This window comes from Hippopotamus amphibius, chromosome 8, assembly GCF_030028045.1.
Source record: "Hippopotamus amphibius kiboko isolate mHipAmp2 chromosome 8, mHipAmp2.hap2, whole genome shotgun sequence".
Taxonomy (NCBI): Eukaryota; Metazoa; Chordata; class Mammalia; order Artiodactyla; family Hippopotamidae; genus Hippopotamus; species Hippopotamus amphibius.
This window is the reverse complement of record NC_080193.1, coordinates 45,645,009-45,672,038: the sequence shown is the minus strand read 5'-3', so window position 1 is coordinate 45,672,038 and position 27,030 is coordinate 45,645,009. Positions and strand designations below refer to the sequence as shown.

General features: G+C 36.2%; 1 protein-coding gene across 6 annotated transcripts in view; it reads right to left on the bottom strand.

The window, feature by feature from the left end:
* Positions 1 to 27,030, bottom strand: part of C8H2orf76 (chromosome 8 C2orf76 homolog) — a 134,682-nt gene that overhangs the window by 55,777 nt on the left and 51,875 nt on the right. For 4 of the 6 annotated variants that reach the window (XM_057746742.1, XM_057746744.1, XM_057746741.1 and 1 more), the window contains exons 4-6: positions 25,511 to 25,561; positions 19,353 to 19,390; positions 13,443 to 13,524 (exon numbers count right to left, since the gene is read on the bottom strand). In XM_057746742.1, the coding sequence (XP_057602725.1) occupies positions 13,443 to 13,524; positions 19,353 to 19,390; positions 25,511 to 25,561 (171 nt within the window). Of the gene's footprint in view, positions 1 to 52; positions 6,008 to 13,442; positions 13,525 to 19,352; positions 19,391 to 25,510; positions 25,562 to 27,030 lie in introns of those variants that run through there. The other 2 variants (XM_057746746.1, XM_057746745.1) reach the window with 1 other exon arrangement.

Genomic DNA, 27,030 nt, shown 5'->3' with positions numbered 1-27,030 from the left:
GAAAGAGAAGAGAAATAAAATACCTTTGCTGTGGCAAAAAACTCTTCAGACTCACATAAAACTAGGTGTGGTTATTAAGTGGGCCTAGGGCCTGTATGTTCCTTTGGCACAAGAAGGGAAAGTAAGTTCTCTACAACAGAGAATGGCAAAAATGCTTGCAGAAGGGGTGACAATCAACAAAAATGGGACACTGTTTCTTGGCCCATGGTTGACAACCTTCATACCATGTTTCTCTAAGTGCCCGATACACCTTGTTTTCAATGAGTGGCAGAACGTGGTATCTAAAGCCAGAAGAAACCTGCTCTTTGAATTTCCAGGTTTTAGGCCTTGGACAAGTGGCTTAATATCTGAGAGTATCAGGGTTTTTGGCTCCAAACTGAAGTTGATGATGCTGCACTGCTCATAATGAGTATTATAAGACATTTGATGAGCACTTACCTCATGCCGGGCCCTGCCTACTCAGTCCCCTTTAGGCAGAGTCTCACTTGATCCCCAAGACTCTGTGAGATGGGCATCATCATCTCCACTTCACAGATGGGACTACTCATAGCTCTACCCAACTTGAAAATGTGAATGATATATAAAACACATGCTGTATCTGGTACCCAATGATGATTCAAAAAGAAAATTAGACTTTTATTCACTTTTTTAAATGATTGCATTTTATTTATTTATTTGGTTGCACTGGGTCTTAGTTGCAGCAGGCAGGCTCCTTAGTTGTGGCATGCAAACTCTTAGTTGCAGCATGTGAGATCTAGTTCCCTGACCAGGGATTGAACCTGGGGTCCCTGCATTGGGAGCGCAGTCTTCTCCACTGCGCCACCAAGGAAGTTCCAATTATTGCATTTTATTTTATTTTTTTATTTTTTGGCTGCATTATGTCTTTGTTGCTGCACACAGGCTTTCTCTCTAGTTGCGTGAGCAGGGGCTACTCTTTGTTGCAGTGCACGGGCTTCTCATTGCAGTGGCTTCTCTTGTTGCAGAGCACAGGCTCTAGGTGCACGGGCTTCTGTAGTTGCCATGCTTGGGCTCAGTAGCTGTGAAGCACAGACTTAGTTGCTCGACGCATGTGGGATGCTCGCAGACCAGGGATCGAACCCATGTCCCCTGCATTGGCAGGCAGGTTCTTAACTACTACATCACCAGGGAAGTCCCTAGACTTCTTTTTTTTTAATATTTACTTATTTATTTTATTGGCTGTGTTGGGTTTTCTTTGCTGTACATGGGCTTTCTTTTAGTTGCAGTGAGTGGGGGCTACTCTTCGTTGTGGTGCACGGGCTCCTCATTGCGTGGCTTCTCTTGTTGTGGAGCACGGGCTCTAGGCACGTGGGCTTCAGTAGTTGCAGCACATGGGCTCAATAGTTGTGGCTCATGGGCTCTAAAGCGCAGGCTCAATAGTTGTGGCGCACAGGCTTAGTTGCTCCGCGGCATGTGGGATCTTCCTGGAGCAGGGATCGAACCCATGTCCCTTGCATTGACAGGTGGATTCTTAACCACTGTGCCACCTAGGAAGCCCCTTAGAGTTGCTTTTAACAAGCAAATATTACTCTTTTAACCCAAAACACACCAAAGAGACCAGAAGCATTTAAAAACACACAAAGAAAAAATAACCTAGATGGAATATGCTGAAATATTAATGGCAATTGCCTGATGGGTTTTTTCCTGCTTCTTTTAATTTCTATACATGCATTTATTCTTACTAATTGTTAACACATTCTCCTTAAATTTTACAGATACAGCCTTTTACCAGCTTTACCTCCCAATTCTAGGCCCCTTCCCAGAGGTAATCAATGTTATCAATTTGGTGTCTATTTGTTTGTATATGTATTTATGTGTATACAGTGTGTATATGTGTATATAGTGTATATATTTATATACACACACGTATTATATATACACATTATATATAATATCATTTTGTGCCTTTTTTTAAAACAAATGACATCGGTTTATGAGTCCCTCTGCAATTTCATCCATCAAGATGTCTCAAAGATTGTCCCTTGTAAGTAATATGAATGTTCCTCATTGTTTTAGATTAAGTAGTAACCCAGAGTATAGATATACTAAATGTCATTTAGATACTCTCTACTGGCTGCCTTTAGGTTGTTTACAGTGTTTTTCTACTATAAATAACACTGCAGTGAATTCCCTTATAAATGCCTCCTTCTGCAGGCATGAGAGGGTTTCTTTGGGACAAATTTTAAGAAGTGGAACTGCTGGGTTAATAGAAGATATAATTTATTTCGATAGCACATCAAATTGCTTGATTAAGTGACTGTACACAAATTTACACTCCCATTGGCAGTGCAGACACACATCACTGCCAATACTTGTTACCAAACCCATTACTTTTTACCAAGCTGATGAATGGAAATGATACTCTGTTGTTATTTTAATTTCCTTGGATAACAGGATGTGCACCTTTCCACATTTTTATAAGCCATATGCTTCTTTTTTTTTTTTTTTTTTTACAAATTTCTTCTTTATAAAATGTATCCTTTTTTCTGTTGCAGGTTTGTCCTTTTCTAATTCACTTGTAAGAGTTCTTCATATATTCTGGAAATTATTCCTCTGTCTACCTTATAAGTGCAAGTTGTTTTTCTCAGTCTTCACTTGCCTTTCAAACTGTTTATAATTTTGGGGGGAAGCGGGAATCTAGTTTTTCATACAGATACAGTGAATTCAGCAAATTATGGAAATTGCACATTTTGTGTTTTAAGAAGGCCATCTCTACCCCAATGTCATAAAAATAATCCTTTCTTTTCTAATAAGTTCATCTTGTTTTTCATGTTTATGTAATCCATCTGAAATTTTTGGGTATGGTAGGAAGTAGGGTTCTTAATCATTTTTTTAATGCCTAGGCACGTGCTAAATATCCATCTTTCTCCACTGATTACAAATACTACCTTTATTATATACTAAATTTCCATATACATCAGTCACTTTCTATTCATTGATTTTTTTTTTTTTTGGTCTATTTCTGTATCACAACCAAGCTATTTTCATTATTACAGCTTTAAAATATATTTTGACATCTGGTAGGGAATACCCCCTCCTTTTTGTTTTTCCAAATTGATTTTGGCTATTCTTATACATTTGCTTTTCCAAATGAACCTTAAAATCAGTTTGTCAAATCCCAGTATAAATCCTGGGATTTTGATTGAGGTTGCTCTAAATTACAGATTAGGTATAAATCTACATCTTTACTACACCAAAGCTTCCATCTATGAACATGTAGTATCTCTCTCTTTATTTAGGTCTTTTATAACCTCTAGTTAACACATTTATAGCTTTTGTGCAAATTTTAAGTTCATTATCAAGCACTCTTGAAGTCTCTTACTAGTTCTCATAACTTGTCAGCAATCACATTGTCTGCAAATGAATGTTCTGTCTCCTCCTCCCAGTGTCCGTGGTTCTCACTACTTTTGTTTTCCTATTGCACTGGCTACAATAAGAGGCAGAACAATTTTGAATAGTACTGGTAATAGTGGTCCTCCCTGTCCTATTCATCTAATAGGTTTGCTTACACACTTCTCCGTTAGTAGGTTTTCTGTGGGTAACCTTCATCAGGTTAAGGAAATCATGTTCTATTTTAATTTTTATTCACACATGAGGTTGCACATCATAGAGTGCTTTTTTGGGGGGGCATCTATTGAGATGTAATGTATTTTAATTTTGACTTTTGCATCTCTGTTTACAAGTGAAAAAAAAAAGCCTATAAATAACTTTGGACTTCCCTGGTGGCACAGTGGTTAAGAATCCGCCTGCCAATGCAGGAGACACAGGTTCAATCCTTGGGCCGGGAAACTCCCACGTGCCTTGGAACAGCTAAGCCCATGCGCCACAACTACTGAGCCTGTGCTCTGGAGTCTGTACTCTAGAGCCTGCAAGCCACAACTACTGAGCCTGCTTGCCTATAGCCTGTGCTCCACAATGAGAAGCCCACACACCGCAAGGAAGAGTAACCTCTGCTCACCACAACTAGAGAAAGCCTGTGCACAGCAATGAAGACCCAACATAGCCAAAAATAAATAAATAAATAAATACATTTTAAAAAAATCCTTTAAAAAAAAAAGGCTATATATAACTTTCTAATAAGGAAAATAAATACATGCCAAAACAAATGGTTAGACATGTGTACATATTTTTGCATTATTTGTTAAAAAGAAAACATACAGGTAAAGGTATGCTTACTTTTTCTTAAGAAAAAAAGTGTGTGTAAATTGAATGCGAAATAATCAAATGGAATTGCTTTAATCTGTTCTTCTACTTACTAAATTCCCTATTTGGGTTGATGCTGTCACCATCAATCCAGTCACTCACTCCAGGAAGAATCATTAAAGTCTCCACTCCTCCTCCTACACCTTCCACACCAGCCATTCACCAAGTCCCAAAGATTCTACCTCATACCTCTCCTGGGAGACCAGAGGATGAAATGGGAAAGGTCAGGAATTTAAGACAGACCTGGCTCCACTCCCAGTGCACATTACTGCATTGCCTTGGGTAAATTACTTTACCTCTCTGGGCCCCAATTTCCTCATCTATAAACAGATATGATACTATTAAGACTAAAGAATTGTGGTAAAAATTAAATAACACATGTAGGTACCTAACACAATGCCTGCCATCTAATGCATGACCAAATGTTAGCACTATCTCAACAAGGCCTCCTCTTCTCCATTCCCCTCTGTCAAGTCCTAGGTGAGACCTTCCAATCTTCACCCGGTCTATGACAACTGTCTTCTAGTCTTTCTGCCATCTGGACACTGCTGCCAAAGCTTACTTTCTAAAATACAAACCTAATCATGTAATTTACCTGTTTAAATCTTTCCACTGGCTCCTGACTACCTACTAGATAGAGTTCCAACTCCTCAGCATAACTTACAAGGCCTAGCTCAACGGGCCTCCTGCCCTGACTTTCCTCCACTCCAAGTGCTTTGTCTTTAAACAAAGCAATGCTTCTGGTTATGTTAACTAGGCTTTCAAGTTTGATTTTTTAAGCAGAATAAGGTTTTCTTAAGTTAGCCTCTACCACAATGAAACCAATTTGCCCTACTAGCAATTTTAAGGCTTCATGGAGTAATTCTAGAACCAACTAACCTCTCTCAGAGTTCTCATTAGATGCATGCTGGTTGAGTGGCCCCCTTGAAGCCACTATTTTTCAAGTGCTAGCAGTCGGCCATTAAAGTATTATATTATTTTGAAAGAATGTATCATCCATGACTTAGACTTGTTCTCAACGAACAATTTCTTCCAAAAGGACAAACACCCTGCTACCTTCTCTCTCCCAATAAATGAGTTTGATTCTATTATAGTTTGCTCCTGAAGTCAGGAAACGTAGCTCATAAAAACACATTTCAGCAATATTATTTGTTTGGGCTTAATATGAAAAGACAGAAGAAACCCTCTTATATCAGAAAACCTCCCTAAAATATACCCAATTCAATTTCATGTGTGGTGGTGAGCATCTGGTAAGTGAAAAGATGGCATTCATGGTCATGAGAGACTCTTATAATCCCTGCTAGCCAAAGATAGTAACAGGGATGCCAATTAGAAACTATGGAGAAAGCACAAAATAAACAGAATGACCTTAGCCTCATAATCTTTTTAAAGAATCCAACATGCAAGTCACCAAATGACCTCTAATTTCAGAAGAATAAATTATAATTAAAGAACCAACCCTCCACAGTGATTTCTGAATAACTATTTCTTTCACTTAAAAAAAAAATCAAATGTTTTGTACATAAATATATTATTTTACAATAAGGAAGAAAAAAATGATACCTGCAGAAGAGAGAACACACCACAGATTCTACCTCAAATGGCAGAGCCTGGGATTAATTTTTTAAGTTTATTTGTCAATTTCAAAAACTCACTAGTGGAATAAAGAGCTTAATACCAGTATGCAAAAAGAAAGCCCTGTGAGGTTTTCACCAGGATGAAATGGGATTAGCTTTGTAGTTCTTATAGTCGTCTTCACAGAAGAATGCAATTTCAGTTTCATTGGCTAAAAAAAAAGAAAAATAGAAAATGGAAAAAAAATTTAATGTAAAACTAGGTTTTAAACAAGATGGATATCCATATTTCTTTGATTCAGTGCTTTATATGCTTAAAGTTGGAAAGATGAGTTACTTGCTTGGTTTCATATTTCACAAAATCAACAAGAAGTTATAGTTATAAGACTCTAGAATTCAACTAATTTAAAAGTAAAAAGAAAAATAACCAAAAAAATTAAAAACAAGAATTAACACATGAATTTTGTTCTCAGGAAATGATAAAATTGCTCATTTATAGCTCTCTTAACAGTCCTAGAAATAATAAGCCTTTATTTTTTTCAAATTTGCTACTCAGATACTGAAGGAGGAGGAAAACTCTTTTTTTCCCTCTGAAATTAGCCTGTAGGTATAATAATTTAATACTTAGAGGATCAGTGGAATATTTTACAGATCACTTTACATTCTCCCTCATGACCCATCAAAATATGTGTCTGAAGAAGTTAATTTTTTGCCCGCTTATGATTAATTCATGAGGCTTCAACAATATGCAAAGTGAAAGACACAAATTGGCTTCTACCGCAATACCTTCAAATACCTCTAATTATTCACAGGGGATATGGCACAGCTAAAGGACTCACAAAGGTTCAGAGCAGTCACAATTCTTTCAACCTAGCAGGTCAAGGACTCTGTCTTCTAAAACAATAAGTCAGCAACATTATTAATTCAGACTGGAGACAAATCTGATGGAAAGCCTTCCAATTATTAAACATGCGATTCTTTAAGGCGTTGTGCCAACAAGTTCCACATTTGTTTTTTAAATTAAACCAGAAGTTAATACAGTCTGCTTAGTTTTTACAGAAAGAGCAAAAGGGCCTTCAGAATCTTGACAAGAAAACAGACAAGATTATTTGTAATGAATACTGATCACTCAATTAACATATCCTCCTAAAACAGACAAGCAACACTCTTCAAGCCAAATAAATAGGATAACAAGGAAGGATGCGAGGATTACTATGGTCTCCTAGGTTACAGTTCTCATCTCATCATTATAATCTATCACAGAAGAACAAAATTAAAGAGCTTAGCATGACCTTCCATTAAAAAATGTTTTTGCTGGTTTTAAGAATACCAAATTTAATGTTTCTCAAACCTAAATTACTGTGCTCTTTACAAATAATATAGAAATGTTGAAAGAAAATAACACCCCTCAGATCCTCATTCCAGTCCTACTGTATTTTCAAGATTAAATGAAGATTAATCTTGTAAAATCAGATTACAAACTCTTGTCACAATAAGCCTGGGTGTGTGTGGCGGTGGGGGTTGGGGGCAGGGGAGACACAGAAGAAGGAAACTGGGAATCAGTGAGAGAGGCTGTAAATAAATGTGCCCTGGGCAAACAGTAAGTTAATGTACAGTTCAATTTTACAAGAAAATAGCATTTAAAAGAACGGCTAAGAGCTCTACACTTGGAATCAGTAAAATGTTGAAAGGGGGCTTCAAAAAATTCAGTATTCAAAGAGGAGATAGTCTGAGATCTATCTTTCATATAAAAAGCTCCCGGGGTTTCCTTTTTTGAAGAGAAGCAAGCCCAAAGGTAGACCTATATAATTTGCAAGTGATTCTAATATCCTCCTCCTAATGGAGAATGAGCAAAAGCCCCCTGTTCTCAATAATCACCATGCAAGATTTCATCCATGATGTGCTATTTACATACAGAACTTTACACAGTGCTTTGCCCACACAGCACTTCGCTCAGTACACGCTAACTGTAATTACAATTTTCACTTACTGCAGTTGACATTTATCTGTACCCCTATTGAGAAACTAATATATCGTATGGCTCTTCAGGACACCAATAATAGGTTTAGAATTAAGCAGATGAAAAGAAAGAACTGACAAAGCATTTTGTTTTCACACACAGGTTCTCTTGGGTCTAATTAACTTACAGATCAATCCATTATCCATGTAATATATAGAATACAGACTCAAAATGAGATCATCTAAGGTAAAGATTTTATTTGCAGGTGAATTAATTTTTTCAGGAAAACCAGACTGACAAATGGGTTAAACTCAAATGGTCCAGGTTGATAAAACTTCTCACCCTTAACAAATTGGAGAATAAACACACAAATTAAGAGTTAGTTGCTCTGAACATTCAAAAGAAAGACATAAAATGGATTTTGAACTTTAGTAATGTGGTCCTCAACAGAAATAGAATATAACATGTTTTTTTTGATCTGTAAAACTCTGTTGAAAATGTTTGAGAGAATGATTTCACTGTAAATTCACTTGCTGATTAAAGTGAAAACAAATTACAAAAGATTTTCAAGACCTCTACATAACACCCTTTCCACCATTATCCCTTAAATTCCTGCTTCCCAAATTCTATTTAAAATGGCTCCGGAAGAACCCTCAGGAAGTCTACCACATGCTGGTCCCCTAGGGCACCTGATTTTAAATTAAATGTGCTGCAGGCAGCAGTGCACTCAGGTGCATAGTGCCTTGGCATGTGAATCTGAAATGAATGTGCATTCTCAAATTCAATAAATACACTGCCAGCTCATCCCTTTGTCTTACTATCAAATGAAATCAAGTAAGAACTCTCCAAATACATTTGTGGTTCATTTTAATACTGACTTTCAAGTTTAATAAAATGAACGCAAGCCAGGACATCAAATGTTAGATACGAAATTAAGAATTAAGAATTCTATAATGTTTCCATTATAAAATACACATATATACACCTTGAACAGGAAAATAACAACTCCAAATTTCAAAAATATAAGAAAAAATGATTTTAAATGTAAATTCTCAAGAAAAATTAAGGGCAATGTACTTAAACTCCTCAACTAACTTATTTCAATAAACTCACCTATCAACAAGGATTTAGTGTATAGTTTCTAAATCCTTAGCTTCGTACTAGTTGGTACCAAAGTCATGCGCAGCACAGCAACTGTCATCTGAGGAAAGAGACTGAGATGTGCCCTGACTGTAGTACAGATAATTTATGATCAGGGCAGGCTGTAATGCGATAATAACTGCAGATTATTGGCAAAAACAAAACAGAAACAAAAAAAGGAAGGGCAAGGTGTGATTTCTGCAGCAATTGGAGACCAAAAGGACAAAGTTTCACCCTCTCTCCTATAGTCCAGGACTATATCCCATCCTTGCAAGTTTCACAAAATCCTAAGCTACAAATCATTCAAAACCACGCTCTCAGAGTTATACATCTAACTTTTCACCAAAAGAGGTCAACAATCCAACAAATAGTTCCGAACTACAGTGGTCTTTTATTTCACATTTGCTTGAGCATCTGTTGTCAAGCTGGCAGAGAAGACTTCAAACTAGTTTGAAGAAAACAAATAGTAAAATGAATGTGACCTTTGACAGAGTGGACACTGTGATTTCCACAACAGCAAGGGGAGGGCAAAAAGGGAAGAATCATGTCTGGGAGCTTCCTTCTGACCCCCTTGCTCTGGGATCCCAAATTCCCTGGGCCCACCACCTACTTTATAGAGTACCAGACCATCGCTGTTATGACATTAATGTGAACAGCCAGTTTAACGTGCTGTCAAAGGAGAAAACCATGTATGCCCCAAGATATTACTACCCAAAAAAATAATGGGCAAGGGACCCAAACCTTCAGGAAACACAAATCAAATATGATCCTGATAATGAAGAGGGAGCTAAGGAATCCTATAACAGGAGTTGCTATCCAAGATCACCGACAGGTGCTGGGCACAGAGACTGGGTTTTGGTTATGGGCAGACAACAGGAGTGACGCACAAAATGAAAACAAAACACAAGGGGGTTTGGAAACTATTACAAGATCTGGCTGGATGTGAACTGTTCCCACAGATGAGCACTTACAGTTTGGCCAACTGTATCTTGTTTTAAAATATTTCCCATAAAACAGAACTGACTTTAGAAGAGTTACCCTACCCCAATTTCCTTCCTAAACCAGAGACGATTCAAAGGATGGCCAGTAATAGAATGTAGCAAAATGAAAGAGATAAAATATAACCCCCAAAATATTTAACATGCAAATGTATTACTTAGGGGAATTAGTCCATAAAACCACAATTGGTAATAACAAGATAAAAATCTTTAAATTATAAATAGCAATTCTAGATAAGGCCTTCTTCTTCCTTCCACAAAGCAAATCCTTTTATTTATGTATTTTAGAACTAAATCCACAAGCAAAATCTTCCCCTGACATCAGGCATAGAATATACAATTGGGATCTGCAATGTAGATAAAAGGCCAGAGAATTTCTCAGTGAGAAAAGAAATCTTCAAACCAGTTTGTTCCCCTAATTCCCGCCCCGCCCCCACAGTCTTTCTTTTCCTTTCATGATTTTTGCAGAAAAGTCATAATGATAAATTTGTTACACTGGCATTATTCCCATGGCAACTGGCTATGATAGCAGAGTGACAGCTCTACAGCAAGATCAAGTGGTAAAAAGGGAGAGAGTGATGATTTAGAATTTTTCTCTTAAACCTCTTAAAATCCTAACCAGGCACAGCACCGAGGGAGGGAAAATTCCCTAGAAAAATCACACACTTCAAGTATCACTTTTACAGCTCTACTCCCACTTAGAATTTCCTGTTGCTCTCCAGGGGCCATCACCTCCATCCGGGTGTGTAATAACTGGCTTGTTCTCTAGGGCACAGCAACACTGCTCTAGGCAACAAAGGGGAACATGCAGGAGAGGGGATCGCTCCCCACAGGGACTGAAGTAGAGCTACGGGCTTGCCAGGGCAGGAGGGCAGTCTGAAGTACCACCCTGAAACTATCAAAAGGATCTGATGTTGATGTGGCCTTAAAACAAGAATGGCAAAAAGAGGGATTTGATTTACACTATTATAGGTGGTTTGTTACATAAGTCTGAAATTAATGACAATTAAACCAACTTGATGTTTTAACAAATTCAAAACATTTGCCAACTGCTTTCTCCAAATGCCTTCCAAATAAACTATCTTTGAGGACCTTTACATGCATTGCTCCAGATGCTTTTATATACATTCTTTTACTCAATCCTATGACAACCCTCTGAAATAGGTTTAATTATTTCTGTTTTGTTTTACAGAAATCAAAGTAGAAGTTCAGAGAGGCTAAATGGCTTCTAGAAGGTCACAAAGCAAGCAAAATGCAGAGCCTTCATTCAAACCAATCTTCTCCAAATTTAGGAGTTTACTCCTTATATTGGGTCCTTACTTTACAAGTAATACATGTAAATTGTAGAAAAAAGTTTAAATTATCAATACAAGAACAATTAGATAATGTGGAGAAGAAAGGGAAAAAAAATGATTACTGGCAATGCCACCACCCAGAGAAACCATTTCTGTAATTTTAGCATATGATCTTTTCTCCATATACATATACAGACATATAAATACATACATTTTAAAATAATAATGGTATCACACAATACAGTCTATTTCTATTCAATAAATAAAGCTGTACATCAAGGAATCCCAAACAGGGGAGGTGAGATATAACACCTCTGAAGGCACACCACCTCAAGGGAGTCACAGTTGAGGAAGCACTTCTGTTGGCTTGGTAACAGATATGACAGACAGTCCTACTGGTCAAATTAGAACATCCATTTCCTAACACTCCCTCAGATACTACCACTGTTCTTCATGTCTGCTAGTCTAATAACTGCTTCTTGTCTAAGGTCACCCAGACAGCAAGTGGCAGGGTCAAGTTGTGAACCCGAGCACTCTGACTCCAGCCTCTAATTCTTAACCACTAGAGTAGTAAACTACATAAAATAGTATCTATTTTCATGCGTATTTCTCTCATTACTAATAAGGCTGAACTATTTTTTATGTTAGTTATTTCTTTTATCAGAATTTCTTTTTTATACTGATTATAAGACCTCTTTATAAACTCAGGCTAATAACTTTGTCATATACGCTGCAAATATTTTTTCACAGTTTATTGCTTCTCCTTTAACTCTGTTTATGTGGTCAAATCTATCATTTATCCCTGTTTTACGGCTTCTGGCTTCAAGGGCATGCTTAGAAAGCTCTTCTCCCCAAGATTATGAAACTACTGACCTACATTTAAATGTTTTTTTACATTATAACATTTACTCTGTATAGAATTTATTTTGGAATAAAGACTAAGAATTTAAATTTGATTTTCCCAAATGTTTTGGCAATGGGCCCAACATTTTCTGGCTAATTGATTCTTTTCCCCACTTATTTGAGATGTCAAAATTTTGTCATACCGTGAACTTTCTTTTAGTTGGTTTTTGGATTTTCCAGTCTTTTCCATGGAGCTATCTGTCAATTCCTATATCAGTGCCAGTCTATTATACTAAACATAGTTTTATGCTTAACAACAAGCAGCCGTTAAGTGCCACCTGCTATAATAATAGTGATTAAAGATATAAATTCCAAATTAAAGATTGTTTTTTCAAATAACAGCAATCAATCTTATATATCTACAGTATGCAAAGACACTGAGTCTAGCCAACAGTATAAACTTAAACACAGAAAACAAGTTTGAGGTTATACAACATGGTATTTAAATCATATTTAAATTGGAGGACATCAGAAACCCACTTTAGCCACATGTGTCATTTAAAAATGAATTCCTAATGGATGCGACTAAAATAACTCAATAAAACACCTGTTAAAAAAATTTAAAGCTTCCTAACACCGACTTCATGAACCTTAGCATGCTCCTTAACCAGTGCATATGAAGAATTAGAAAGTGTGATTTGTGCTGTTTTCATTAGAGTCACTAACCACAAAGCTATGTCAGAGGCATAACACCTTCGACTGCTCACATCTCTCTTAAAATTTTCATCTTACTGCCACATCACTTGTGAGTGTATATATAAGTAGAATTATAGTGACATCTAATGGTCACGAAACATGTCACATAGCATTCCTTTAAAATTAAACTACATGCATATTCCAAGTTGAAAGGCTAAATCAGGCAATTTTTCAACTGCACACACTAGGCTCCTATTTGAAATTCCATGACTTGGTCGGCCCAGAGTGATTTGGATGACTATCAGAACTCACGCTGCATGTTATACAAACAACATTTCACTTCATTATTCCACATTAGTGCTACCAGGCCCTTTTCTCTTAAACTATCAGTTCAAATGATGCTGATATGAGTAAGTAGGTTATTAAGTGAGTAATAACCTGTCAATCACTTAAAATAACCCTCAGCAGAATTCTGAGCATACCTTCTGGAAAGAACTCTTTGCATTCCGAACATTCGGAGAGCAGATATCTACTGCCCTCAGTCAAATGATCTGAATGTACATCAGTCTCGTCCTCCTCCTCTGAATAATTATCAGGTAGTGTAAAGAGCACCAAGGGTACCATTTACTTTGCATTAAGTTATCCAAATATAATCAGCCAGGCATCACCATACAGGCCAGGAAAGCCAGTGCCCCCTCCAGCTCTACATTCTCACCAATTCCAGCTGCTTTCAGGGTGCTGTCTTCTTTTAACAGGAGTCTGTCATCATCTTCCAAACTCAACACAAGTTCATTTGTCTAGAAAGAAAGAAAATCTGCATTTTACCAGTACTTACATGTGTTGCATAGTTGGTAAGAAGATTCCTCAAAGACAACTGAATTGATACTTTGGGTCACAGCAATAACCTAAGTGACATTCTGCTCCCATCACTGTAGGGAGAGAAGTGAACAGATACAAAGTGAGTACCTACTAAATGCACACACTACATAAAGCACTGGGGAGACAGTGCCAGAACACAGAGCTTTGGAGCTGGAGCTGGGTTAAAATTCAGGTTCCACCAATACCCAGCTGTGTGGTTTCAACAAACTACATTATCTCCTTTAGAGGTGCTCTTATGTGCTCATCTGTTAAAAAAAAAAAAAGTAGTGGGAGGGATGCATCTTGTTTTGCCCTATGGTGAGGATGGAAAGAGATGAAGCAGTGTCAGTCACATAGGGAGTACCGTTAGCCGTCACTGTTCTATTATCACCATCATCATCTCATCCTCACGACAATCCAGGAGGAATCAGAGAGGTTAAGATACAGGCCCAGAGTATGTGGCTAGTCAGCCAGGGGACTGTGGTTCCAACTTTGGCCAGTCTGACTTCTGAGAGAAGCAAGTTTTCCTCCACTGGAAGTCCACATACCTAAACACCTTGCCCCAGCTAACAAATATTGGTCCCATGTCATGTTTGTTTGTTTATTTATGGTTGCATTGGGTCTTCGCTGCTGCGCACGGGCTTTCTCTAGTTGTACTGAGCAGGGGCTACTCTTCATTGTGGTGCATGGGCTTCTCATTGCAGTGGCTTCTCTTATTGCGGAGCACGGGATCTAGGCGCACAGGCTTCAGCAGTTGCGGCACATGGGCTCAGTAGTTGTGCTCGCAGGCTCTAGAGCGCAGGCTTAGTAGTTGTGGCACACAGGCTTAGTTGCTCTGAGACATGTGGGATCTTCCCAGACCAGGGATGAAACCCGTGTCCCATGCATTGGCAGGCAGATTCTGAACCACTGAGCCACCAGGGAAGTCCCCATGTCATGTTAACTAACATTTCTCTGTGTGATCTGTGGTGGAGGTAGATGAGTTTGCTCTCCAATGCTATTTACAAGTCCAGTTAAACATCATAAATACAGGAGCACTGATATCTGCCCCTAAATGGCACCTAGTAGTGAGCGCTAGTTAGGCACATAGTACTACCTGTCAACCAGACGTGGCCATTTAGCCCAGATTCTCTTTCTAGAATATGGCTGAGAGGGAGGCTCAACAGAAAGCCCTCTCAGCAGCCAAAAGAGCTGCCCCAGAAGCCATGTTCCAAAGCTTCACTCACTAGAGAGCACAGGGGCTTAAACTCCAAAGCACTCAGACTAAAAGGGGGAAAAAAACTTTATTAAAAAAATCATTTTTAAGTTATTTATTTATTTTAATATTTATTTATTGGGCCACACTGGGTCTTAGTTGCAGCACGTGGGATCTTCCTTGCCGCATGTGGGATCTAGTTCCCTGACCAGGGATTGAACCTGGGCTCCCTGCATTGGGAGGGCAGAGTCTTAGCCACTGGACCACCAGGGAAGTCCTAAAAAAGTCATTTTAGAATAGGTCAAACATACTCACAATACAAAATTCTCCAAGTACACATGGACAGAGTGAGAAGTAGTCTCCTCCCAATCCCATCCACCTAGTTCTTCTCCGGAGAATTTGTACTGATTCTTATGCATCCTTCCAGAGACTGTCTCTGTACATGTACATGTAGGCAGAGATGTGTGTGTAAACTTTTTCACACAAACAATGGTATAGTATATGCTGTGTTCTAACACCTTACATTTTTTTCTCTTGAAATATCTTAAAGTCATTCAAAATCAGTGTAAGAGCTGCCTCATAATTTACCAAAGCTGCAGCATATTCCAATGAAGGGATTAACTCTCTCTTCTGTCCCAACTGATGGACATTCAGGTTGTTTCCTATCTCTTCCTACCATATACAATCCTGCGACAAATATCCTTGTACATATACCATTTTGCATATGTACAAGTTTCATCTGTAAGATAAATTCCTAGGAGTAGAACTGTTGGGTCAGAGAATAAGTGCAATTTTTATTTTGACAGATATTGCCAAATTACTCTCCATAGAAGCGGTACCCATTTATACCAATGCTACCCATTGCTAAGAGTCCTGTTTCCCACACCCTCACCCACACAGTGTATTATCAAAATCTTCTGGTCTCTGCCAATCCAGCAAATGTAGATTAAGTATAGTCTTAATTTGCATTTATTTTATTTTAAGTAATGTTGTGAATATCTTCTATTTTTTTAATAAACTTGTAGGATAATTTTTTAAATGGAATTGTAGAATATTGTTATATTCTAAGAAAATTAGGCCTTTTCTGTAATGTAAGTCAGGACATTTTCTCCCAGTTTTTATTTGTCCCTTCATTTTTCTTAAAGTGTTTTTTAAAAAAGAAGGTGCCAAATGTTTGTTGACTAAATTAATGATTAAAGTAAACTGTATCGATCTTTTATTTTTCTATCATTCTTAGACCTTCAGTCTAAGATTACTTTTAAAACTCCTTGTTTGCTTAAATATTTTAATTAATTTCATCTTTTAAACTTTTAATCACAGAGAATTTCAAACATACAATGTATACAGAGTTGCACAATGAACCCTCCTGTACTCATCACCCAGCTTGAACAAACTACCCACTCATGTTAATCTATTTCATTTCTACCCTCATCTATGGGTTTCATCTTACATTTATGTCGTTAAGCCAGAGTATTTATTTTGGCATAAAAAAAGGATATGGATTCAATTTAACTGTTTTCTAGATGTCTACCCAGTTGTTCCAATATCATTTTTTGAATCCTCCATATTTGCTCCATAAATTTGAAATGCGATATTTAATATATATTAAATTCCCATATACAACTGGGTATATTTTTGGAATTCTAATTCTGTGCCATTGAACTAACAGTTCATGTGACAGTACCACACTGTTTTAATTACTACAGTTTTATAATCTGTCAATACGTGCTAGAGTTATTCAATCTAATTTCTCTTCTTTCTGACTATTCTTCATTACTTATTTTTTGCATGTTAGTTTTATAATCAGTTTCTTTAGCTCATATATATATACACACATCCACATACACCCACACACACACACACACCCACACACATATATACAAATATATATATACACACAACTGTAGAATTTTATAAGAGTGGCATAAATTTGTAAATTACCTATGAAAGAACCGACATTTTCATGCTGTTGCATCTTCCCATCCAAATATCCTAAGCATTTCCACTTAAGTATCACCTTGTATCCCTCTTTACACGCTTTACTTTTTTGTAACTTGAGGTAGAACTTCACATAAAGAAAATGCATAGATCTTAAGAGGAGTCAGCTCAATGAGTCTGGGCAACTAAATACCCTCATGGCATTTTAAGATTTTCTTTTTCAAGATCTTACAAAGTGTATTCCAGAGTGTGACTTCTTCCTTTCATAAACTTTTAGCAAGGACAGCTATCTGATTTCCAAATTCACAAAATATAAGATCGAAGTTAGGATTTTTCTTTCAAATCTTTTTGATAGGAATTATGACTTTACGAGTAGCCTACTGATTATAATCAAAATACAAAGAGACAAAAATATATTTTCTTGATAAAAAATAAATCAATCATATTATGGTAATTATTTGCACTGTGCTATTAATTCATTCAATAAACACTGAACTCATCGTCCAAACAGGAGGCTCTGGTGGGAAGGTATCCAGTCACCTTTTTCTTGTGGTGATGGCAAGAAATTTATGTGGATACCTGGTTAACTGTATATAAGAACGTCTTTAAACCCAGAAAATTAGGGAAGTGGGGAAAATGCCTTTCGTGAACAAGTTTATTAAGATATAGGAGTTATTTGGAAGTCTCTCCCTTTGGCTAAGGAAGGAGATTAAAATCACAGATGGGTTGGAAAACTGACAGGCCGGGCCAGTGGTGCTTATAAGCCCTGCAAAGGGGGAGTAGAATGAACATGGGAAAATGAAAAAAATGTCTGGTAGTTGGAAAAGGCACAAATGAGGACATGTGGGTAAAATTTTAAAGTCTTAAAACAATATCTGTAAAAATATATTGACTCCCTCCTTAAAAATTAAAGAGGAAATTTGAAGAACCATCTCTGGGGTATATAGTCTGTACTTAACTAGAATCGTTATGGTTTAGATGAAAGTTTATAAAGCCAGATTCCAGAAACATTCTAAGTGACTTAATTTGTTATGGGAATCTTTCTTTAAGTAAACACACTGTTCAACTAAAAAATAGGCCCTAATTTTACAACTCTAACATGCCAAGATGGAACATGTTTTAAATATAAGAAACAATTCTAAGATATTTCCAACTATAGCAGGAAAGTTTCCTGATTTTTTAAAATGTAATAATACTGATTATTTGAATATTATGAACTAGGTCTTCATTAGGGATAAAGGAATAATTTACTTACTCCTTTTAGGAAACATTAGCTCAATGATGTAAAAATGCAACACAATGGAGAATGACAACCTTTTCAAAGAGCATATTGTTTCATTTTAACTTCATTTTATATATTTCCCTTCTACAATAAGACTTCCTACTCTCCACATTTTAGGGACAAGGTTGTAAACAGTCTTGGCTTGGAGAAGAGACAGTGGATGGAGCCTGTGGCCAGATACAATTCTAGCATCCATACAAAGTAGATTCCACACCACAGTCCCATACACACACACACAGAGTTTGACAATGGATACTGTCAAATTTGTATATATAATCCTTGGTATAAAAAAAATAAAGTTGCTGCAAAGAAGCAGCTTGATTTTAGCCCAGGGAAACTCATTTAAGATTTCTGACTTCAGAACTATGAGAGAATAAGTGTGTGTTGTTTTAAGCCATAGGAAAAAAAATATTTGAGTTACTAATTCATGGTCAACAGACATACCCTCCTGCCATCTTCTTTATGATCTTTTGTTATACATTTATTTGAAAGCTGATTGAGTTTATGGAGGCCATCTATGACTAGAGAAGAGAATGAAATTAAATGAATTCATAAAATAAACACTTCCTTCAAAAATTGTTATAGAAACACTCCTACAAATGAGGCATTGTGCTAGGTATTGGAGACACGAAGAATAAGATACAGTCCCTTGTCCTCGAGTAGTTTGTATAATAGAGAAGATTATTACTTTAATGAGAAGTCTATACAAGGTAACTGAGATTCAAGAAAAAAGATCACTCTAGTCTATTGGTATGAGAAGCAAACATAAAAACATTGCTCTAAAAAAGTAAGAAAACAGAAATGGAAACATACTATAAACACATAGCTAAGCAGTCCTCTTTGGGGCAGGCCATGTCCTCTGTGGAACTAACAGGTCTGTTCCTGAGAGGCACAGTCCGTGGCCTTCTTTTACACACAGAAAGAGTCAAATCAGAAAAAACACATTATTTTCATCTGCTTTTGGCTCTCTTCTTCTGGTACAGAATTAAGAAAATCAAAGAAATTGGACTGCCAGATAATATCTGACTTCCTTTACATGTAACCTGAATGTATTTTACCAAGTTTTATGCTTATTTTATGTTAAACATTTGCTCCATATATAACATGTTGCTTTTTTTTTAAATTAACACTTCTTTTTTAAAGAATCTACTACTAATAGGGACAAGACTTAAGGGTTTTTTTTTTTCCTTTAATGGAAAGGTAAGGCCGTAGAAAGGGTACCTACAAAATTAAAAACGCTATTATAATAGAAAATATTTTAGAAGTACATGTGCTCAATCATTTACTCACTAAGTCATCCAAAATTGATTACCTGCTGTGTGTGTGCCAGATACTATGCACAGGAAACGTACCTTTGATTTATACGCTTGATGAACAATCTTTAGTTTATCTGAAAGAAAAAAAAAGTTGTCTTTTTACTAAAATTATTCTAAAACTTCATTTCAAACTATTAAAGTGAGATGGGGGAGGGTGGCAGCTATGAAACTGAGAAATCTGAGTCTTTGCCTTATGATCAGGTTCACTTAAAAATCTAGTATACAGTAAAATAAAAATTATATTTGCATATCATTAAAATTAAAGATCACTGTATAAAGATATTTTAAAGCCCTGGCCTTTGACACACACAACTGTGTTTGTACCATAACCTGAAGTCAACTCAGCACATTTTCCCTTAGATGACAGGTGAACAACACTATTCTACCCTGTTTGTTAGAGTCGCTAAATGCTAAGATTAGCAAACAAGGTTTTAAAAAAAATAAGTTTGTCTTAAATTAAAACAGACTTTGTTAATGTCTACTACTAATCTACTAATCTCTCAGAACAGATTCAGTGACAGGAGGTCAAATGATCATACCAACAAGTTGTTACCACTCTCAGAATTCAAGCAGCATCAACGATCACTGGTAATCTGAGCAAGGCTGCTAATACCCAAAGACTAGCAATACCCATCTCCTGGTTTTCAAATGTTGCACAGGCACACACCATCTATTCTGCTTTACTCAATCCCTCCTTCACTTCTTAATCTGTTTATCTTGAAGTCACACTACACTATGCTTTCCCAATAAGCAGTTTCTCTACATTGAGTATTTCTACCTCTGCAATAATCAGCTCTTAATTACATAATAGACATAGCATTCAACAGGTTTAAATTCAGAAAATTTCCAATTCTCCACTCAGTTTTATCTAACCATTTAATTAATGTATTATGATTACATGTATTATTATATCTGAACAAACTCTTAATCTTAAACTAAAGTTCATTTCTATCAATCATGCTGTTTGATTCAACAAGGAATTCCAGTGAAATGAAATGAAAGGATCTACTAAAAAAAAAAACAAACCTTGATTTAACTATGTTCTAATAATACAGAAGGATAGGGTACCTATTAAAAACCAGCACCCTGAATTACCCATTATTTTAAATAGCCAAGTTTTAATTACCTATTGTAATTTTTAATACAAAGTCAGCCTAATCATAAAACAATATGTATTGTTAAGAAATAAAAATAAATCTAACCTAAGTGAAATACACATATTTAGGATGTAAATATGCCACAATTACTAACAATAAGCTTACAATGTACACAAGGAAATAAACAATGTGACTTTTGAATTCTCTATTATACCAAGTTACCTATTACACTCTTTTTCTTACTACAAATAAATATCGGTTTGTTACCAGAGACAAGTTAGAAAAGCCAATAGTAAGTTTTTTTTTAAACAAAAGGACCTTGCTGAAACCCTGTTATAATCAACCTGCAAAACTGTAGTTTGACCTTGCCAAATGTTAACCATGTTCTATATATTTTGCTAACAAGTCTAAATTAGAAATATCTTTGTTCTGATAGGTTCTGCAACCCCACAATAAGGAGGCCACTTTTTTTTTTTTTTTAGCAGAAACAGAAATGATTTGAATATAAATTTCACCAGATTTTCTCTCCAACAGAAATTGGTAAGACTTGGGAAGAAGGTAAGAAAGGAGAAATGACAAGCTAGCAAAAGGTGTTGTATTAATGTCCCTTTCATCTCTTTCACTTGTTTTTACTTCTTAAAAAAACAATCTTCATTATTAACAGAAAAAACTTCTGTGGTATTCTTTCCTTAATGCAAATTCCTTGAGGAAAGCAACCTCATAAGAATAAAAACAAGATTTTATGTTTGCGGAGTAATGTGTTCACACGTGCATTGCTTAATCTCATTTCACGCAGCCTTAGAAACAAACAGGATTAGCAGCCCAACACCGCACAACAACCAACATTGACTGCACACATGCACCACGCCTAAACAATAAGGATTTAAAAATAAGACAACATCTCCTGTGCTTTAGGAACATACTGTCTGGCCAGGGTAAATCAGTAATAGATGTAGATGCCAATTAAATGGGAGGCGGGGTTCTGAGAAATGTCAGACTCTTCGTGGCCTGGCAGAGAGCTGGACCTTTGTCCAAGGGCACAGAAATGGCAACTAACAAAAATGAAATCTGACTCTGTATCCTTTCCACTCCCCAACACCCAGTGTGTTCAATCCCACAGAGTGCAGCAGTACTGCAGGACAAGGAGAGGTGAGAAAGTAACATTTCAGCCTTTCCCGTCAACGCAAAGTGGCAGATTGTTAAAGAGACAAACGCAGATAGTCACTTGAAGCCTATCAAAACCATGGTGGGTCTCTAATTTCTTCACAGATAAAAGTATTCATTTTTCCTGCCAATTCATCTGAGTAGCATAGAAATAATAGGACAAGAGGATGTTAATAAAATGGAATAACATGAGAAGTACATTATCCACCACCATGGAAAAACAAAAAGAAAAAGGAACAAGGAAGAAATATAAAATCAACTGGAAAACAAGGTTTAAAATGGCAATAAATACATATCAATCAATAATTACCTTAAATGTCAATGGACTAAATGCTCCAATCAAAAGACACAGAGTGACAGATTGGATAATAAAACAAAAGCCTACAATATGCTGCCTACAAGAGGACCCACTTTAGGGTGAAGGACACACATACATTGAAAGTGAGGGGAGGGACTTCTCTGGTGGTTCAGTGGGTAAGACTCCACACTCCTAATGCAGGGGGCCCAGGTTCAATTCCTGTTCAGGGAGCCAGATCCCACACACATGCTGCAACTAATAGTTTGCATGCCACAACTAAAAGCTCCTGCATGCCACAATGAAGATCCCATGTGCGGCAACTAAGACCCAGGGCAACTAAAATAGATAAATAAATAAATATCAAAAAAAAAAAAAAGAAGAAGAAAAAAAAAAAAGAAAGTGAGGGGTGGAAAAAGATATTTCATGTATGGAATCATAAAAGACCCAGAAGTGCCACAGCAATCCTGAGGAAAAAGCAGGAGGCATAAACCTCTTGGACTTCAGACAATACTACAAAGCTACAGTAATCAAAACAGTGTGGTATTGGTACAAAAAAAGACATATGGATCAATGGAACAGAATAGAGAGCTGAGAAATAAACCCATACACTTACAGTCAATTAATCTTTGACAAAGTAGTCAAGAATTTAAAATGGGAAAAAGACAATCTCTTTAGCAAATGGTGCTGGGAAAGTTGGAGAGATGCATGTAAATCAATGAAGTTAGAACACTCCCTCACACCATGCACAAAAATAAATTCAAAATGGTTTAAAGACATATATAAGACAAGACACCATAAAACTTCTAGAAGAGAACATAGGCAAAACATTTTCTGACATAAATCATACCAATGTTTTATTAGGTCAGTCTCCAAAGGCAATGGGGAATAAAAATATAAACAAATGGGACCTAATCAAACTTACAAGCTTTTGCACAGCAAAGGAAATCATAAACAAAACAAAAAGACAACCTACAGATTGGCAAAAAATATTTGCAGATGATGCAACTGACAAGGGCTTAATTTCCAAAATATACAAACGGCTCATATAACTCAACAACAAAAACACCAAACAACCCAATCAAAAAATGGGCAGAAGACCAAAACAGACATTTCTCCAAAGAAGACATACAGATGGCCAATAGGCACACAAAAAGATGCTCAACATCACTAATTATTAGAAAAATGCAAATCAAAACTGCAATGAGGTACCACCTCACACTGGTTAGAATGGCCACCATTAAAAAGTCTGTAAATAACAAATGCTCAAGAGGGTGTGGAGAAAGGGAAGCCCTCCTACACTGTTGGTGGGAATGTAAGCTGGTGCAGCCGCTATGGAAAACAGTATGGAGGTTCCTCAAAAAACTAAAAATAGAGTTACCATATGATCCAGCAATCCCACTCCTGGGCATATATCTGGGCAAAACTATAATTCAAAAAGATACATGCACCCCTATGTTCATAGCAGCACTATTCACAATAGCCAAGACATGGAAACAACCTAAATGTCTATCAAGGGGACTTTTCTGGTGGTCCCCTTCCAATGCAGGGGACGCGGGTTTGATCTCTGGTTGGGGAACTAAGATCCCACATGCTGCGGGGCAACTAACCCTGTGCACTGCAACTACTGGGCACATGAGCCACAACTAGAAAGCCCATGTGCTGCAACTACAGAGCCCACATGCTCTGGAGTCTGCGCGCCACAACTAGAGAGAACCCTGTGTGCCACAATGAAAGATCCCGCATACTGCAATGAAGATCCCATGTGCTGCAACTAAGACCCAACAAAGCCCTAAATAAATAAATAAATAAATAAATAAATAAATAAATAAATGTCTATCGACAGAGGAATGGATAAAGAAGACATGGTACATATATATAATGGAATACTACTCGGCCATAAAAGGAAAGAAACAATGCCATTTGCAGCAACATGGATACAACTAGAGATTATCATACTAAGTGAAGTCAGTCAGAAAGAGAAAGACAAATACCATATGCTGTCATTTATATGTGGAATCTAAAATATGACAAATGAACCTATCTACAAAGCAGACACAGACACACAAACATAGAGAACAGACTGTGGTTGCCAGGGGAGGGCGGGGAGGGATGGACTGGGAGTTCTGGGGTTAGTAGATGCAAACTATTACATATAGAATGGATGGACAACAAGGTCCTATTGTATAGCACCGGGAACTATATTCAATGTCCTGGGATAAACCATAATGAAAAAGAATATAAAAAAGAATGTATATATATGTGTAACTGAGTCACTTTGCTGTGCAGCAGAAATTTACACAACATTGTAAATCAAAATGAACTTCAATTAAAAAATAAATAAAAAGCAAAAAAAATTTTTAAAGATATTTCATGCAAAAGAAAGGGACAAGAAAGTCAGGGTGGCAATACTTTTATCAGAGAAAATAGACTTTATAACAAAGGCCATAAAGAAAGAAAGAAGGACACTATATAATGATAAAAGGATCAATACAGGAAGAGGATACTATACTCATTAACACATATGCATCCAATGTAGGGGCACCTAAATAAACAAAACAAATACTAACAGACATAAAGGGAAAAATTGATGGGAATATGTTATTTACCACCATGATGATTGACAGTCAGATATTTTGATGATTTCATGATCTAAAATTTATCTTTCAAAATAACTTACATGGAACACAAGTTTGAATACACACCCACACCATGCAAAAAGGGAAACCATATGTAACTATGCTAACTTGAAGTGGCATCTGTAGGCTGATTCAAGTTTAAGGTTATATTTCAAGGCATGATACTTTGAAAACCATGAAAGACAGAACTGAGAAGTTTCATACTTACTTAATCATGATTTTTATTCCTTTCTCTTATTCAATACTTAGCATGTAAATTCTTTAAGTCCAATAAATCAAAGTACTTTCCACTGAATGCCTTTAACTTCTGATGACTACCCCTGTGACCTCAAAATTAGTCTCTGGATATCAAAATGCAAACACACGGTGAAGATTGTGATTTCAAAGTATTTTAGGTCATAAGTTGCTCTACAAAATGGCAGCAGAATTAAAAACCACTCCAAAAATGACCTAGGGTAATAAAAAATTTATGCTTTAAAATGTCTGCACCAATTAACAGAAATATTTATTAGATGCATCGTAATTCTCAAGTGAAGTCTCAAATTCAAAGTTTGGTGAGTGTCACTATGCTGAAGGTTAATAACTGTACCATCTTTATAAAGAATAATGAAACCCAACTTCTTGCCTTATTACTACATTTTAAAATCAATAACTGCAACATATAAAATTACTATGCAACATGTTCAAGTTACTGGCATCTAAAATGTTAAATCTCTTCTTTTAATTCCTAGTCTTTAATCATTTCTCCTTTTCTGATTACCTGACAAAGAAATTCATTTTAGACAGTTGGCCAAACATGCTATTCCTCACAAATAGGCCACTTCCCTACACAATTACAATTTAATGATATACTAGAATTTGTTTCTAAATAACTTCCATATTGGTTTTTATATACAGATAGTAAATTCATTTTTGAAAACCAAATTTAAATTCATATCAATAAAAAACTAATGTGAAATTATATTAATATGTCTTAAAAGAATAAGAAAAAATGATTACCATATTTATAATTTCTGAATGGTGGTGGCAGGCTGGTCCTCAAAGGGATATCTGTAAAAGAAAGATTATTTTTATTATAAAATATTCAAATAGCCATAGTATTAAGTGAATTATCACTTTATTATACAATAGCACCTACATACATTTGAAATATATAGTATGTATGTGTAAGACATTATTATATAGTTGATGTTCATTTAGCACCTGAATCTGAGAACCCCTTGGGGGGTTAAAGCCAGTAGTAGAAACCAATGATCTAGAACAACTTTATTACTCTTAACCAAAATTCAGATAACCTACCATGTAACTACTCTAGCTCAGCAACAAAAACAGAGTAAAAAATTTTTAAAAGTGTTCCAAATACTAATTAATTTTAATTAATAATTAAACTACAACCTACACAGAGGGCAATTAAGTAATATATATCAAAATTACATATGCATATACCTCTTGACCTAGCAATTCCACTTGGAGAATTTATCATAGAGATATACTTTGCATACTCGTGTACGTGTGTGTGTGTATGAAATAACACACACACAAAGGTACTAACTATAGCATTGCTTGCAACAGCAAATGCCTGGAAAAATCCAAATATCCTTCAATGGGGGTACTTGCTAAATAAACTATAATATGCCCAAAGAATTAACCATATTTTTCAATTGTAAAAAAAAAAAAAAAAAAAAAGATGACCTACTAATATAAGATCTTCAAGATATCTCAAGAGTAAAGGAGGCATAAGGCAGAGCCTTATTTTTAGTAAGCTACCTTTTGAAGTAAAAGGGGGGGAAATAAGAATATAAGTTTGCATTTGCTTATATTTTCACGGGAGGGAACATGATGCACTGGTCAGATAGAGAACACAAGTGGGAATGAGACTTTTCACTGTATTCCTTTTTACATTTTGATCTTAAAATCACAGGAACGTGTTATAAAAGAAAACAAAAAAAAATACACTTCTGAGTTAGGAAAAGTGTTTAAGCATATTTACCTTTTAAAAGTCAAATACACACCAAAGTTAAAATATAATTCATTCATCTATGTCACAAGCATTTAAACTACCTACCACCAAGCATTTCAGATACAGAGTAAATAAGAAGTTACCGAGACAAGTCCCCACTCTCAAGAGCAAACACTCCCTGTGAATCCTTTAACAAAGGTATTGGGTGGACCAAAAGGTTGGTTTGGTTTTTTCCATAAGTTGGCTCTAGTAGCACTTAGTTGTCTTTAACTTCATTTGAAACAATTTTGTTAGACTGTTTTGTGACAGCTGCCTTATCGGTGTGCATTTAAAAAAAAAACTTATCAAAACTGACGAATTACTGTATAACCATTTTAATATTGAAGATGGAAGGAAAAAGCAACATTTCCAGCATATTATGTTTTACTATTTCAAGTAAGGTAAAAATGCAACTGAAACACAAAAAAAGATTTGTGCAGTGTATGGAGAAAGTGCTGTGATTGATCAAAAGTGTCAAAAGTGGTTTGTGGAGTTTCGTGCTGGAGATTTCTCGCTGGAC